At 38.7% G+C, this 15,726-nt stretch overlaps 1 protein-coding gene across 2 annotated transcripts in view; it reads right to left on the bottom strand.

The window, feature by feature from the left end:
- Nucleotides 1-15,359, bottom strand: part of PEX7 (peroxisomal biogenesis factor 7) — a 42,307-nt gene extending 26,948 nt beyond the window's left edge. Inside the window, exons 1-5 of one of the 2 annotated variants that reach the window (XM_027633941.1) lie at nucleotides 15,230-15,359; nucleotides 13,885-13,942; nucleotides 12,234-12,384; nucleotides 7,891-7,968; nucleotides 7,465-7,573 (exon numbers count right to left, since the gene is read on the bottom strand). In XM_027633941.1, coding sequence (XP_027489742.1) covers nucleotides 7,465-7,573; nucleotides 7,891-7,968; nucleotides 12,234-12,384; nucleotides 13,885-13,942; nucleotides 15,230-15,350 — 517 coding nt within the window. In that variant the 5' untranslated portion in view covers nucleotides 15,351-15,359. The remainder of the gene's footprint in view (nucleotides 1-7,464; nucleotides 7,574-7,890; nucleotides 7,969-12,233; nucleotides 12,385-13,884; nucleotides 13,943-15,229) is intronic. The other variant, XM_027633942.1, reaches the window with a different exon arrangement.
- Nucleotides 15,360-15,726: the final 367 nt, after the last annotated feature.

The raw sequence follows: 15,726 nt of genomic DNA, 5'->3' as shown, positions 1-15,726 counted from the left end.
CAAAAAAATCTCAATTAAAGTAAGTACTTCTGCAGTATCATTGAACAACTACAAGTTAACAGCACCTGCTTACTTGTCTGTGTTTTTAAATACTAAACCAGATTAAATTATTTAGTCCAAATCAAATAGAAAATCTGTGGGAGAATTAAAAGCAGAACCCAAATCTCATGACTCTCAGAAACAACCTTTTTATGTATGCTAAAGTGATAGTGCTGATCATTTCTATCATAGATAATTGTCTTGGTTTTGGCTGAAACAGAGGTATTTTTCTTCCTAGTAGCTGGTATAGTGCTGTGCTTTGGATTTAAGACAAGAATAGTGTTGATAACACACTGATGTTTTAAGTCAAGGACTTCTCAGCTCTTCAGAGTGCCTTGCCAGCAAGGAGGCTGGGGGTCACAGTCAGAATATCTGACCACAGCTAATCACAGGGTATCACATAACATACGGCATCATGCTCAGCATATAAAGCTGGGGGAAGAAGAAGGAAGAGGGAGATGTTTGAAATGATGGCATTTGTCTTCCCAAGCAATCATTATGCATGATGGAACCCTGCTTTCCTAGAAATGCTTAAATACCTGTCCGCCCACAGGAAGTGGTAGATGAATTCCTTGTTTTGCTTTGTTTGCATGCAGAAGTTTTGCTTTGCCTATTGAACTATCTTTATCTCAACCCACAAATTTTCTACCTTTTACCCTACTGATTCTCTCCCCCATCCCACCATGGGGGAATGAGCAAGCAGCTGTGTGGTACTGAGCTGCCAACTGGGGTTAAAGCTATACAACAATATAAGCAAACCAAGAACAGGACTAATAAAGCTCATGGGATTCCACACAAAGAGGCAGAAACAGAGTGACACAATTAGCAGCTTTACTTAAATCATCCAGGAGTACTACCAAATGCACAAAATCTATTTCCATCTTACACAGTAAGTAAATGTAACTAGCAGTGGAAACATACTTTTCAACTGATCATTGAAAATGCTGTCAAGCTAAAAATCAAAAGAGTTTTAAGTTATTTCAGAGAAGAACCCAACAGAATCTTTTCCTTAAAACAGTAGATTAAAAAAAGAAAATATTAGTAAAACCTTTATTTCAGTGTTTTCCAAGATGATTAAACTTAAATCTTGGGAAAAAAAAATTATTTCAAAATTTACCAAAATTATGACATTATTAAACCATTCTTCATCAAATGGCAATATTGGCTAGATCCTTAACTGTAGTTTAAATGATCTAAACCAAATTAACTTACTGTAAAAAACCGTTACTGCATATTTCTTCTCAACAATAAACAATTTTAGAATATGAGATTCTAATATAAAATATTATAACCTGAAAGTGTTTTATATTATAGCATGTACTATAAATTGAGGTACAAACTCATTTCCTGAGAAAAACTTCAGCTTGTACATTAGAGGTTGATTTAGTACAGCTTATCTGATGTGCACGTTTTGGTTGGGGTGGGGTTAATTTTCTTCACAGTGGCTAGCATGGGGCTAGCCACGTTCTGGATTTGTGCTGAACACAGAGTTAATAATCTAGAGACGTTTTTGTTCTTGCTGCGCAGCGCTTACACAGAGCCAAGGCCTTTTCTGCTTCTCATACTGCCATGCTGGCAAGGAAGTTGGGGGTGCCTGGGAGGTTGGGAGGAGACACAGCTGGGACAGCTGACCCCAACTGACCAAAGGGATATTCCAGACCATATGAAATCATGCTCAGTATATAAAGTGGGGGGAAGAAGGAGAAAGGAGGGGATGTTTGGAGCGATCGTGTGGGTTTTCCCAAGTAACTGTTACGGATGGAGCCCTGCTCTCCTGGAGGTGGCTGAACACCTGCCTGTCCATGGGAAACAGCAAATTAATTCCTTGCTTTGCTTGTATGCATGCATGGCTTTTGCCTTCCCTATTAAACTGTCTTTATCTCAACCCATGAGTTTTCTCACTTTTACCCTTCTGATTCTCACCCTGATCCCTCTGGTGAGAGAGTGAGCGAGTCGCTGTTTGGGGCTTGGTGGCTGGCTGGAGTTAAGCCACAACACTTGAGCACAAGACTTGAATGAATTCAATTCTGCACTGGTATGTCTTGAAGTATCAGACTGCAAATGAAAACATCCCACTTCCTTACGAAGATTTGACACAGCAACTTAAGCAAGTAAATTGTATTTCAATAGTTTATAGTATAAACAGCAGTTCAGCTAAACCAAAACAAGACACAATAACTCCATAGTCAGTTTGCTCTCTAGATGCTTGATTTGTACAACAAGGTACCATATAGTAAATTGAAGAATCTTATTCTTTTATCCCTTGAGGATTTGGATTCCAAAACTGACCAATTTTCGCAAAGCCTCGAACCTTGTTCACAGTGGCATTTCTTCTAGCACATTCAATAAGAAAATAACCAGGAAACGAGTCATAAGAAGCAAAGAGTGGAACCACACCACACACAAACTGATGGAATATAAACCTCTACTAAAGTGTTTTAGAACTCATGACAGAGCACTGTCATAGCAAAACAGAAGACTATTTCTTCCATTTTTTAGGAACCTGAACAAATACAAACACTTTTGGAATTACTTGTCTGCAACCTCACTCCCCAACAGCTCCTTGTACTATTTTTGAAGCAGGAATGTGAGCTGAAGCTTCTGAAAATTGATGTCAAAGACCTGAAAACCCCAAACTTGGTCCAGGAACATACACATGAAAAACACCCCTCTACTGCACTCAAGACTATTCCTTTCCAATTAATTAAGTAAATGTTCTCTTAGTAGGTGTACATCTTCCCCAGTTCATTATTTCATGCAAAATCATTTCTTCCAATTATAGTTTTCTTTTACAATTTGAATACAAAACACAGAAGGTGTGCCAAGACTACATGCCAGCCTCATTTCTGAAACTAACAGCTTTACAACCCCTTAACTACACACATTTGTCACTAAGAGACCAGTAGGAAAGAGGAGAAACTTTTCAAAAGGCAACTCGCTAAGTCAGGGCTGGCAATAAAACAGAATACAAGATAAACAATGGTTTTTAGTTTTAACCTTAAAGTCTAGCACTGAATGCACGGGCTTACCAGAGCGGGGCCTGGATTTACAAGTTTGTTTGTAAAGCAGCAAAGCTACAGTTACCCAACTCTTGTGTCAACATAATCAAAATTTATCAGAAATTATCACACTTTGTTGTGCTATGAGAAAATTGTTTGCTCTGGGCTTTCAGTCTGAAAAATAAGCCTTTGAGGAAAGAATACAATTAATTGATCTAAGTACTGATGAATACAGACATTGTCATGCAGATTTCAAAAACACTTCCTTCCCTTATTCATGATTTAAGATGTTATTAAAACCACATACCTGCCCTGATCAGTAAACTTAAGTGATTTAAAAAGGAATTCAGCAATAAAATTGAGGCCCCACTGCTTAAGATATAAGCAAGCAGTCATTCTAAATTTGGGCTTTGTAAATCTAAACCATTCATCTTTTCATTTGCCAGTGTTGTATCTGTATTGAAGAATCCTACAGTTATGTAGATAAGGGTAAAATGGTACTCATTAATTACTTTCTACGGTTAAATTTAAAGGGCAATAAAACTAGTTGATACTATAAAGGATACTTTCTTTATAAACCATGGGACTGAGCAAGGCCTATCACTTTGCAGTTATGGAGAATCATAGAGTAGAACTGATTTATATTTGACTATATACTACTGTTATTTGCATTTCACAAGCTCTTTATGTGCTTCTCACCAATTTGCTCTCTGGGTTAAAAAGAAAATTTTCTGGGCAAATGACACAATGACTCATTAAACCCTTTAGCCATGAAGATGCTGTTAAAACATTCATGCCACTTCTTTAATGACATTTTCCACATCAGTGTGTTTTCAGTGTAAGGCAGACATTTACCAGGGCTCTGGTTTGGTGCCACATGTACTCCTGAATCTCCTGCTTATCTTATCAGCTCAGAAATTGCTACTGACATCACAGGAGCAGTTATTTACATATACAGAATTAAGAGTTTGTTCTATTACTATTAACTCCCATTTTTAAACAAAAAGATAATCCATTTACTTTCTTTTTTAGAGCACAAATAATTGCACATGAAGACAACAGCATTGTAAAGTACCTCACACATCCCTGTAAATTTTAAATGGAAGTTTATTAGATGCTGAATAAAAGCTGATTTAACTGAAGCATCAGATATACATATCTTTGGTAATTCAATTGCATTTTTTTGTCCACTGTAGATAAGATCAGTTTTCCTGTATGTATTCAGAATGGAGGCTTAGAGAAGCAAAACAGCTACACCTAGTACCAATTTTTTTTTTAACTGCTTTATATTGCAGTCTTAGGTTTCTCATTTTCTTCACCTAGATTCATTTTGTAGTCTCGTAATAGCTTGAGAAAAAGTCATATACCAAAATCAGAGATTAGCTTCAGGCATAAGTTGGTTCTTCTGAGCAGCTGTTTCATTGTGGCTTGCGGTTCTGTTTGGTTTTCCGTTTTCAGTGTTCACAAACTAATTAGTTACATGGAAATTAAACTTCTGCTGGCATCTATGGGGATTCAAACAAAGGCAGAGGAACGGCAGGGGTGAGGCTCACAAAATGTTCTTAAAACATCCTTCTCTCTTATTTTCTTTAAAGAAAAAAGTTTAAAAAAACCCCAATTGCACTGCTTTACTTAGATTTAGTTTAACCAGAAGTATTTCAAGACCAACATTTTTTCCAATCTGTGGTTCACAACATATCTAACTTATTTTACTAATACATAAAATTGAAGATGCTGCAATATGAAACAGTTCATTTCTTGAGCACTATGACTTTGTAATATTAAGATATCAGTAAGTACATGGTTGTGAGCAGGTATGTGTGAGGTGGGATGAGAAAAGGGGACAGGTGGGGCAAGAGACAGAAAGAAAACACACAGACACACACTCTACAATCCCAAAGAAGTGTAGACTCCTTCAAGATGTGAACGTTTCAATACTCTTCGACAATAACTGTCAAAAAGCCACTGTTTAAAAATTTTTTTAAAAAAAGGGGAGATGAAAGGAAGTAAAAAAAATTCCCTCCAGATACATTTCCAGTTACTAATTGTCAAGACAACTAAAAGTCGCAAAATAAGAGACCACAAAACTGCAGGTCAACCTTCCCAGCGAGTGTATCAAAGAAGGGAGCAGCTGTAAATTTGACACAGTACTATCACACTGATATTCAAGTTTCTCCCCAGCTCCAAGTTAAGCTCAATAGATCAATCAGTAGTGAAATTAAGCTTTCTGTCCCATGATTTTCTGTCATCTTTATAAAGTATACAGACCACAGCAAGTTTCAAATGAGGAGGTCCAGCCTCCTGAACAGCACTTGTCTGCTATCACATATGTTGCCTGGCAGAGTAGAACGTCATTAAACACTAAACTCTCTAAAGATAAACTGTCTAATATGCCTTTTTTACCATAAGGAAATGGCATTTATACAGAGAGCTAGAGAGTCATGAGTACTTCTACTACTCAAAGTCCTGATGACCAAAGAAAAGACTTCCAATGTGTATTTTCCATAGTGAAGTAATCCAATCAAACCACAGGAAAATTCCAATGTAAACAATGCAAACACAGAAACCTCTTCCAAATTAGGATGTCATGACTTCTAAGCAAGATCTTTGGTTTGATGACATTTCATCTAGAAGTGCACCAGATATTTTATTTTGGAAACTGTAAGAAAGTTCACCATCTTTTTGAAGACTTCTTCTCTTACCTAATGATTTTACACCTAGCATTACACTACCAGTGTTCTGATGGCAGATTTTTATTTCACACGTGCACAGTACCTAGAGAAGAAAAACGTTGTGTTTTCTGTGCATGTTGTTTTTCCATAGTATATAATACTGTGGAGTTATCAATCAGTGAAAACTGACTGCAATTAGCTTTAGGCTCCAGTGGTATGTTAGTAATTTTCAAGAATCAAAATTCACAAAAGAATAGGAACTCTTTAGTGTTTTAGTCAAAACTTCCAACAGCTGCACCCACTGAGTCACTCAAAGAACAGATCAATTGCATGTTGCTGTACCCAATTTAGGTACCATTACATGGACACTATGACCATCTAACAATCGGTGTTTCCCAAAATTGTTCAAATGGCAATGTATTAGAAGAGAGTTTGGTTTCATATCCTAGAGATTCAAATTTGAAATAGCTGGATCAATACAGCCCTTCTGTTCATCCAGAAAGTGAGAAATTTTGTATGAGTAAGACTACCATGAACAGGAGCGTTCTGAGCAGAATTTTAAAGAGAGCGTAACATCCTTCAGAACTTGCAAAAAACACTAAGCACTTTACCTTGACCAAAGAGTATTTAGCTAGCATTTTGTAGTATATAGCTGCATTTCAGTAAACTGTTCATACAGTGTACAGGGCTCAATCCTGTAAGTTTCTGCACATCCTATTATGTCACTAAGAGTTGACTCAGTGATTCTTCAAATAAGTTGGAAATATCTGTGCTCCAGCACCTTGCTTTAAAGCATTACCATGTTAGAACAAATAAAAATTACTTGTTAGTCATTCTAGCTTAACTCTGGAGGCAGAATCAGATGGAAATAGCCAGACTGAAATTTTATGAAAGCCATGTGCACTTTTTCATCAAACTTCCTGCACAATAGTGAAGACCAATATCTGTGAGTACATACTGTCTCTCTAACTTTGGTAACAGGAAAACATATTTATACTTGCTTACCCTCTCAATATAAGAGCTAAGGAATTTCTATTTAAATCAGTACAGGTGTACAACAGACTTGAAATTGGAGAAATTCAACCCACCAGAGTTAATCTATCAGTATTTGTATTAGGGCAGTGTCTTACAGCCCCTCTATTTCCCAATCAAACTCCATGGTTACCAGCACCCCTTGCCCAGTTAGTCATCAGCTGAGCTCCAAGTCTCACTCCAGAGCTCTTCTTGTGCCTCTGGAGCAGTAGCAGTGTTTGGAAAACACTACCACCTCACCTCTCTTTGCCTCGGGGTACACCCACCTCAATTATGGTTGCATTGACAGCACTGGCCTAAGCAGGAATCTACAGAAGTACTTAAAACAATTCAGTGGGAACTGACTAGTTTCTTACAGAGTTAACAATCTACTGACACTTGAGATAGTTTGAACAAAAACGCAGGCCAAAACACAAAATAAAGTACATAACGTAATTTTGTGGTCAATAACAAGAGTGAGATGAACGGAAGACAGCTACATAAAATAAGAGAAAAAACTGCTACAAGGTCACTGCTAGAGAACTGCTGATCGCCGTTTAAATGGACAAGAGGATGATTTACTGACTGTAACAGACCCTACAAATCCAGCTGCAGCAATATGTTTACCTTTCCTTGCTCCATTTTTATGTATGACACAGGCTACCATCTGCTGGACAAAGTGCTGAACTAATCCAATAACATAAAAGGTGGCTTTTGGTTTTTTGTTTTATCATCATGTTTACCTGAGGCAGATGCAAAACAACCTGGGATGTGTGGAGACCATATAGTGCTGTAAATGACCCCTTCGTGGCCTTTAAAAGTGCATAATGACTTCCCCACAGCTGGATCCCACTGAATGAAGTAAAAAAGAAAACCGTTCAATAAGAAAGAAAAACATTCAATACGAAAGGAGAGGGTTTCAAACATAAAAAAAAAAAAAGCTTCATACATACAGAAAGAACTAAATTAATTTCTTTTTAGCATGTATTATGAAAAGCATTTGTATACCTAAACTGGTATCAACTGAGGGATTAAGCAACACCTCAGTTAAAACAGAATTTCAGCTTTAGGGTAAAAATAAAGAGCAAAAGTGCATCAGTGCTGTTGTCTTAACACAAAGCAATATCAGATCCAAAACATTTTTCACCTTCAGCAGAAAACCAACATACCAGCTTGGCTGTTTGATCCCATGAACCAGACACCACTAGCTGCTCTCCTCTAGTTTGGCTCCAGTCAACACTATATGCCTATAAATGATATAACGGTATAGTTTAGAAGGAGCATTAGAATACAAGTTTGAGACTGTAGTTAGGCAAAGTTTCACAAAATAGACTTGGATTTGCAGACCGAGTCCTAGTCAGCTAAAAAACTATACCAGTCAAGCACCACAAAACTGCTAACAATGTTATTTACCTGAACAAAAATTAAACTTAGCATCTCAGTCAGGCATTAAAGGTACATATAGGCTCAGAAAAATATCCAAAAAAGAAGATGGGCCAAACCGAGGGAAAAAAAAAAAGTTGTAATAAAATCCACATACATCCCCCATCAGTAGAAGTCTACCACCTTAAAACCTGTAATTCAGACTAACTTCTTATTGCTGATCCATTTTTATGCAAATACCTACAGTCTCCAGTTGCGAGCAATGTAAATATCATCTCTGTATCTAACTTTGAGGTTTTAGCTGACTAACAATAAATGCTTTTTACTATACCTAATTCTCCTAAGAAATATATGTCATAAAATACTCCTGTTTTTCATCTGTTCCTGGTTGTACAACACCTTTTTTTTTTTTTTTTCCATTCAAATCTTCATACAAGTAAAATAAAATGAAATTAAAAACTCAACTTCCCTCATTACTAATCATTTCAGCTATTAAGAAATTGCTTTCTTACTGTGTAGTTGAAAAAAGCTCCCTTTTCCTTGACAGCCTATTGTAGAACTGGTCCCTGTCTTAACAAGAGGATACCTTAATTCTATCCTTCGCTGCTGATTTTTCAGCTCTGCTGCCTTGCAAAAACAAATCCCCAAGTCTCATGTACAACTTCCATCTTCAAATACACAGTCTCTTTATTTACTTGATGGAAAGTGCATTCTATTCTGTCTAGTTTTACCTCACACCAAAACGGCTCAATAAGCTGCAGCAGGACATGGACCATTTCAGTGTTAAGGGGGAAAAATATCAGCTAAAACAAATTATTTGCTTCACTTCCTGACCCAATCAGATCTTCCATGACACTTCTTAGAAATATAGTCACTACCTACTGCTTTCAACAGCTGAGCCACTAACCACTGAGGATTTGTACTCCACCTGGGATAATCTAGTCCTAGCACATCACTGGATTGATCTGCAAATCAACGTGACTAGAAGCTGTGTTTGTTTTGGATAGATGAAATTGTTTATTAAATTACAGCAACCCTGTTTTGAAGGTGAAAATGCTTCGACCTGTGTCACCAGACAAAAAAGCAGAGAAGATGAAAGGGAAAGAAATCCAGCAAACACCAAAGTCTTCTATGGAAAGTGTCCTGTGTGAAAAAGGAAATTGAGGTAACATTTAGCTACTTCTGAGCATTTCCCTTCCGAAGAAATAATACGGTCTATGCTAAATCTAGTTTAAATTAACTGTTTTTCACCTATTTGCTTATTTTCCATAAGTGGAAAGCAACCACTGCCCACAGAAAAAGAAGGTGCATTATCTGCAACTGTCCTTTTTTATTTTATGAAGTCTTGCTTTCCACATACTGAAAGCCATATTGCTCTGGCCCCATTCTGTACTAGCTCCCTTCCCTGAGGAGCTTATAGTCCAAATCTACAAGACACTGTGACAGTACTTGACAAAAGCCAAATAAACAAATAACTAGAGGTAATTATTTTGTTTGTTTTGCCAAAGCATGCCTTTACCTCTTGACTTTTCTACTTTTGTTAGCTAACTAATTGTAGTACAGATCATTAAAACATCCTCCCTGCCAACCTGACTCCTCTTACCAAAACAGTAACAAAGGAGACACACAGGTACTGCTACATATTCTAAGAGTCGAAGACATGACAGTTCTCCGAAGTGCCTCCTGAGCTCCTCACATACATTAGCCTCCCTCTTTATCCCTTAATCTGTGTGATGGCCTGTGTTCAACCCCTAAGCCACTGCTGTTTCAAAATGCCCCTAAATGCATCACTACACAGCATGCCTCTTTCACAAAACAGCTCAGCAGAAGTGTTTGGCTCTCATATTCATGTTCAAGATTTTCCAGAAATAAATACATCCTTGGGAAATGTGCACCTGTATCACACAACTCATGCAGCCTGTACTGAACACACGGTATTTGGGCTATATCAGACGTACTGCACAGATAAAGCAAAGAGCACATACAGCTTGCAGCTCACTCACAAGCTATCAGCACGCAGATCTGCTGTGCACGTGTTGACACACGGACCTGTGTGCATATGGCAGACATGGCTGGGACTGCTCAGCGCTCTGCAGCTGCAGCAGAGGCAATGGGACCTGGGCATATTCTCCTCCAGGCAGGAATTACAAATAGAACAGACAACAGGCTCAGAAAAAGCAAGAACTACTGTCCATTTGGCATGTGACAGGTCCAGGTAACAGGAAGAGAATGAAAAGAAGATGGAAAACCACTTTTATTCTTTCCTTTTCATGCTGCCATCCAACATAAATTTGCAGACAATTCAATAGAAGCTGTGTTGATCAACTGGGGAAGATATTATTTTCAATCATAAAATACATGAACACTAGTTTATGCCTTAAGAACAACAAGAAATGCCTTAGGCAAGAGGAAAAAACAAGGGGGGAAAATGTAAAACCAAAAATTGCATTCAGAATAAATGTTCACTTGTCTTACATTCAAGTGAGACTGCGCCAAAACCAAAGTAAATTAGACTAATTTATTCATGAGATTCAGCAGTTGGTTAGTGCTGGAATAAAACTCACTGTCCTTTGATAATACAAATTCACTTCTAAATTAAAAATGCACGTTCTTTTTGTGAAGGGACAATGATCTCATTCGGAAAAGATCCCTGTCAATCTTGCACTAGAAATAATAGAAAATGCAGTGACAAAATCGTCATTAGAAATGTCAGATGAGGTTTAAGGATTAGGAAGGTAGTGAGAGCACTGTTTGCCAGTGTTTACCACAAACTATTAAGGAAGTTCCCTCTGAGATCTTACATCTTAATGTAAACTTATAAAGAACAAATACAAACCTTTCATATCTCACAATAAACACTCAGCCCATGTTTCCTACACTGTCTTTCTAATCATGGTTGAATATGCCCACCTCACCATGCTACCTGCTCAACTAAGACTTGGACACAGAAATGTTTACTTCACAAACAACAGATGGTGTAGCATAACCAAAATAAACTTATGGACACAATTTCAACAAGAAAATGATAGAAACAAAATAAAAAATTTGGTACTTTCCTTCACCTCCTTACTACTATCAGCCTTTGAAAATCACCATAAAATTCTCAAAATTTTCTATTTACACCATATATGTACTAAAAAAAAGTAGCAAAACTACAAAGAAACAAGGTACAGAAGATGGACTGTTGTGTAACTGCAGTCACTCAGCTTTTAGCTTTGTACTTCATATCTGAAAAAAATCTTGAGGTTTTTGTGAACACAACTGAATTTCTTCCATCATTTTTATTAACTACATATCTACTAATTTATTTTATTGAGACTGTTGTCATTTAGCCAAAGTAGCAGTAATCCAGGCTAAAACTGATTGCATCTGAAGTTCAAAGACCTGACAGAAGTGAGTGGAAAGGTGGAAGGAAAGCTTAAAAAAAAGGGGTAGAAAAATCACTTTGGAGAAAATATATGTACTACAGTAAAATATCCTTAAAACTATGCAAATATATTTATAAACCTGAACATCACATTATTCTCTACCCATAAAACACTGCATACTAAGATTTTAGGAAAATCAAATGCAACAGTTATCATATCAAGGCTAAAAAACTCATACACACTGTCCCAACATTTGACTACAGGATCTGTAGGATCTCACAGATGCTAGGACGGAAAAGCATAAGCAGTTCTGGGTGCAACAGAAGTCCTAAGGATCTGCATAATGTGTATCACTCTATAACCTCAAGGATAACAAACACTGATACATCAGTCACCTGATTCTGACCTACCCAATAAGGGTTTCTAAAAATCACAGTGTGACTGCAGTAATTTCATACAACACAATGATTACTTAGCCCGTAAGGAACCACAAATGCTATTCTGAATGTATTAGATTTGTGTAATTAAGCTGTACCTACTACAGCATATGAATGTACACAAGAATATGTACAATAGGCAGGTCACTTTATATTCAAAGTAATACTCAAAGTTATTCAAAGTTATTAATTCAAACCACAGACCCAAAAAAAGTTGAAAAATAGGAAACAAAAAGCCACTGTTGATTACAAAACCACAAATAAATCTTTTAATTATTTAAACATTAGATCATCCATTAAATTTTTTAAGTTTGCCTGGTTTACCTCCAGAGTGTGCTCTTTATAGACTTGCAGTGGACCTTTGGTTTTAGCTGTATCCCAGATTTGCAGAGATCCATCTCCACTACAAGTGATCAACACATGTTCATTATTCTCGCTCCATGTCACATCAAACAGGCCATCATTCCAGTCAAAACTAAACAAAAAAATGAAAATATTTGTCTGTGAGAAAGCACAACATAAAAATCCGGACTAGTTACATGCAAAGACAGTATTTCTTTAAATCGTCCTTTTTACTATTCTAAAGAATATTTTTATATATTTGAGTTCCAGTGACTCTTCTTACAATTATAACTTACTTGCCATAATGCTAACATCTAAAACTGTATGACCAAATAGTTAAAGCATAAATGAACCAAGGACCTTTCACACACAGAGAATGAACTCTGATTTCAGTCTTGAACTTGCCATGCAAACAAAGACAGAGGTACAATATGTCTCAGTCTGATCTATGGTTTCTCCATGCTGCTGCTACACAGGTAGGAGTCCTTTGTTTATAAAAATTATGGTAAAATAAGAAATAAAACTGTGTTGGGAGAGCCCCATCCAATTCACAACACCATCAGGAATCTGAGTCACAATGAAAAACCAACGGAAACACAGTAATGAACTTACTGAAGATCTCTACACTCCCCTAAAAAGGCTATCAACACACCAACAATTCATCACATGGGATCTGGTACCATATATTAATTGCTCTGCAACAACTATCAATGACTGTACTACCATCTGATGGCAAATAAAATTTATTTACTCCCTTTTCATTGAAGGTTTAGCTAAGCTGTGGTTAAACTTCATGGCACCTTGCAGTAATGATGAGGGAAAGGCCCGCACATGGAATGCTTTGACAGAGAAAACAACAGTCAGGAAGTTAAGAGGACTTTCTAACACAAAGTCAGTGGACTCACTGGAAACATAGAAATGAACAGTACTAAGCCAGAGCACTTAGCAGAAGTAACAGAGTGCTGAACAGCTTCAAAGAGTCTTGCTTTATAATTATGAATGAAAAAAAGTTTCTCTGAGTATGTATGATCAACTATTTTTTAAGCATTTCTATTTCAGCCCTCTTAATCTAAACAGCTGCAGTTTCAAAATTTTCCTTAAAAGAATTTTAAGTCAATGACAGTCAAGTATTAAACCTCCTCCTTTCTAACCTTTCTCCTCCTTCCATCCAGAACGAAATCAACCTCCTCTCGTATGCTTAGAATATTTAATCTCCTAGGAAGGACCCTCATGACTTTATGTAGCTTCCTGCTCTATTTTCAGTAGAAATCAATCATAAGGGCATAAATTTAGGTGGCAAGGCACTGTTCCTAAAAACCTAAAGCTTATAATTTCAAGCTAGGGCAGAGAGACTGCTTTTAACTTACATTGTCAGTTTTCTATAAAATGGTTTACATATGGAAATAGCACAAGCTAGATGACCTCCTACAACAAAATCTACGCAATGTAAACATATCCTCTGTGTTGTATGTAAATGCATTTATATGTAAATACAAAGATGGGTATTCAGTAAATACTTTAGCATAGATACAATACTTTATATCACCAACAACAACCCAAAATACTTGAGTTCTGTCTTGTACTCACAACTATACAGTAAGTTTTTCTCTTTAAAAAATAAAAGACTTCCTACCTCCTCAGCAGAACAATCCCAGCTTCATTTTGTTCCAGCACTGCCAGAGTTCCACAACCTAAACCAGCAAAATAAAACAAAACATCACAACTAGTTCCCCTAGTGTGATTCTCCAATATGCAAATGGAAAGGGCACCTGAACTTTAAGAGACCAAACAATTAGTTGCACAATTAAACATCTTGTGGTCTCATGTTCTCTAAAGCAGTAATTCATTTAGATCAGATAGTTTTGGTTTGATTTTGGTTTTGTTTTTTCCTTCACTACAGTACATCTGTAGGTGAGGTTGAAAAAGACTCACTTATAAAGGATAAAAGTGCATTTTACGGGCCTCATGTGACAGACATACCAACACGGGATTCCCTTTTGTCTTTTTGATAACACAGTGGACCAGATAGAACACTATTTTTTTCCCCCTCCTGAATCTAGTAATACAAACAGAGCTCACCAGAAACGAAACAAAAAATTCAGTTTTGATAAAAACCACACAGGTTCTGCTTTCCCATCTGAATGGGATATTTTCAAAGTAATTCCACACTTGAAAACTCTATTTAAAATGAATGTTTTGGGGAGCAATACTCCCACAAAAAATGAAAAAAGTCCCAGTATTGAGGAACATTCAGCCTGGCTCTTCCACGGTGCCCCAGGGTTGCCAGGGCCTGCCTGGGCACTCAGGTATTGAGGCAAGAACGGCTGAAACTACAGAATCACAGAGTATTCTCAGTTGGAAGGGACTCACAAGGATCACCGAAGTCCAACTCGTAGCCCTGCACAGAACACCCCAGGAGCCATGTACCTTAGAGCGTTGTCCAAATACTTCTTGAACTCTGTCAGGCTTGGTGCTGTGACAACTCCCCTGGAGAGCCTGTTCCAGTGCCCAACCACCTCTCGGTGAAGAACACTTTCCTAAGAGCTAACCTAAACCTCCCCTAAAACAGCTTCGTGCTGTTCCCTTTCGTCCTGTCAGTGTAGAGAGTATTTTCAGACATTTTATTCACCATGTGTACGTCTTTACTAGTGTATTTATTCTCGACCCTATCAAATGAGCGCTCCTCTGCGAGGGCGCTGTAAGAACACCGGGCAGCAGCGGGCTGGGACTCGGGAAGCGGCAGATCCCGGTGGGCTGGGGGCGGCACGAGCAGCTCCCGCACCAACCCCAGCCCGGCCGCGGGGCACAGCCGCTGTCCCACAGCAAAACCAACGCAGCGTAAAGGGAAGTCGTCCCCAAACGCTTTTGCAGACACCGTCTGTCCTTCCGCACACCCGCGTTTCCAGCCTCCTCCTTCTCCTCCCGTGAGGAGCCACGTTCCCAGTCACCCCCGCCGCCGCCGCCGCCGCCCCCCGCACCTGCCATGCCGTAGTACTGCGCGGCGGCGCAGGCCACTCGCCCCGGCCAGTACGGCGAGAACTCCGCCGCGTAGCCGTGCAGCCCGGGCAGCCGCAGGGCCCCGCCCGCCATGGTGCCCATGGCCCCCGCCCGGACCTCCGCCGAGCCGCGGAGGAGCCGCCGCGCCCCGGCCCCAGCCCCGGCGGAAGCGCCCGCCCGTCGGGCGTTGCCGGAGCGGCGGCGCCGCCACCGCCATCTTTGGCGATGGCAGGGCCGGCCCGCGCTGTGCCAGTGCGGCAGCTCGGGAGAAACAAGCCCTCGAAATCACCTTCCCGGTGAGCACGACAGCCCTTCCGAATTTCAAGGACAGTCCGCTCTTTTTTATGCCACGTAAGACATAAATCAGGTCGTTGTATGAGCATCAGCTTGAGTACACGAGATGTTTCAATCAAAGAATGTATGTTATCTGCCATTTTTCTTTTTAAAAAGACTTAAGCTTTTTAAACCATTCTTCAGT

Source organism: Corapipo altera, unplaced genomic scaffold (assembly GCF_003945725.1).
Source record: "Corapipo altera isolate COAL_440 unplaced genomic scaffold, ASM394572v1 2b, whole genome shotgun sequence".
Classification (NCBI taxonomy): Eukaryota; Metazoa; Chordata; class Aves; order Passeriformes; family Pipridae; genus Corapipo; species Corapipo altera.
Note: the sequence above shows the minus strand (reverse complement) of the source record. Positions and strands in the feature narration are given on the sequence as shown.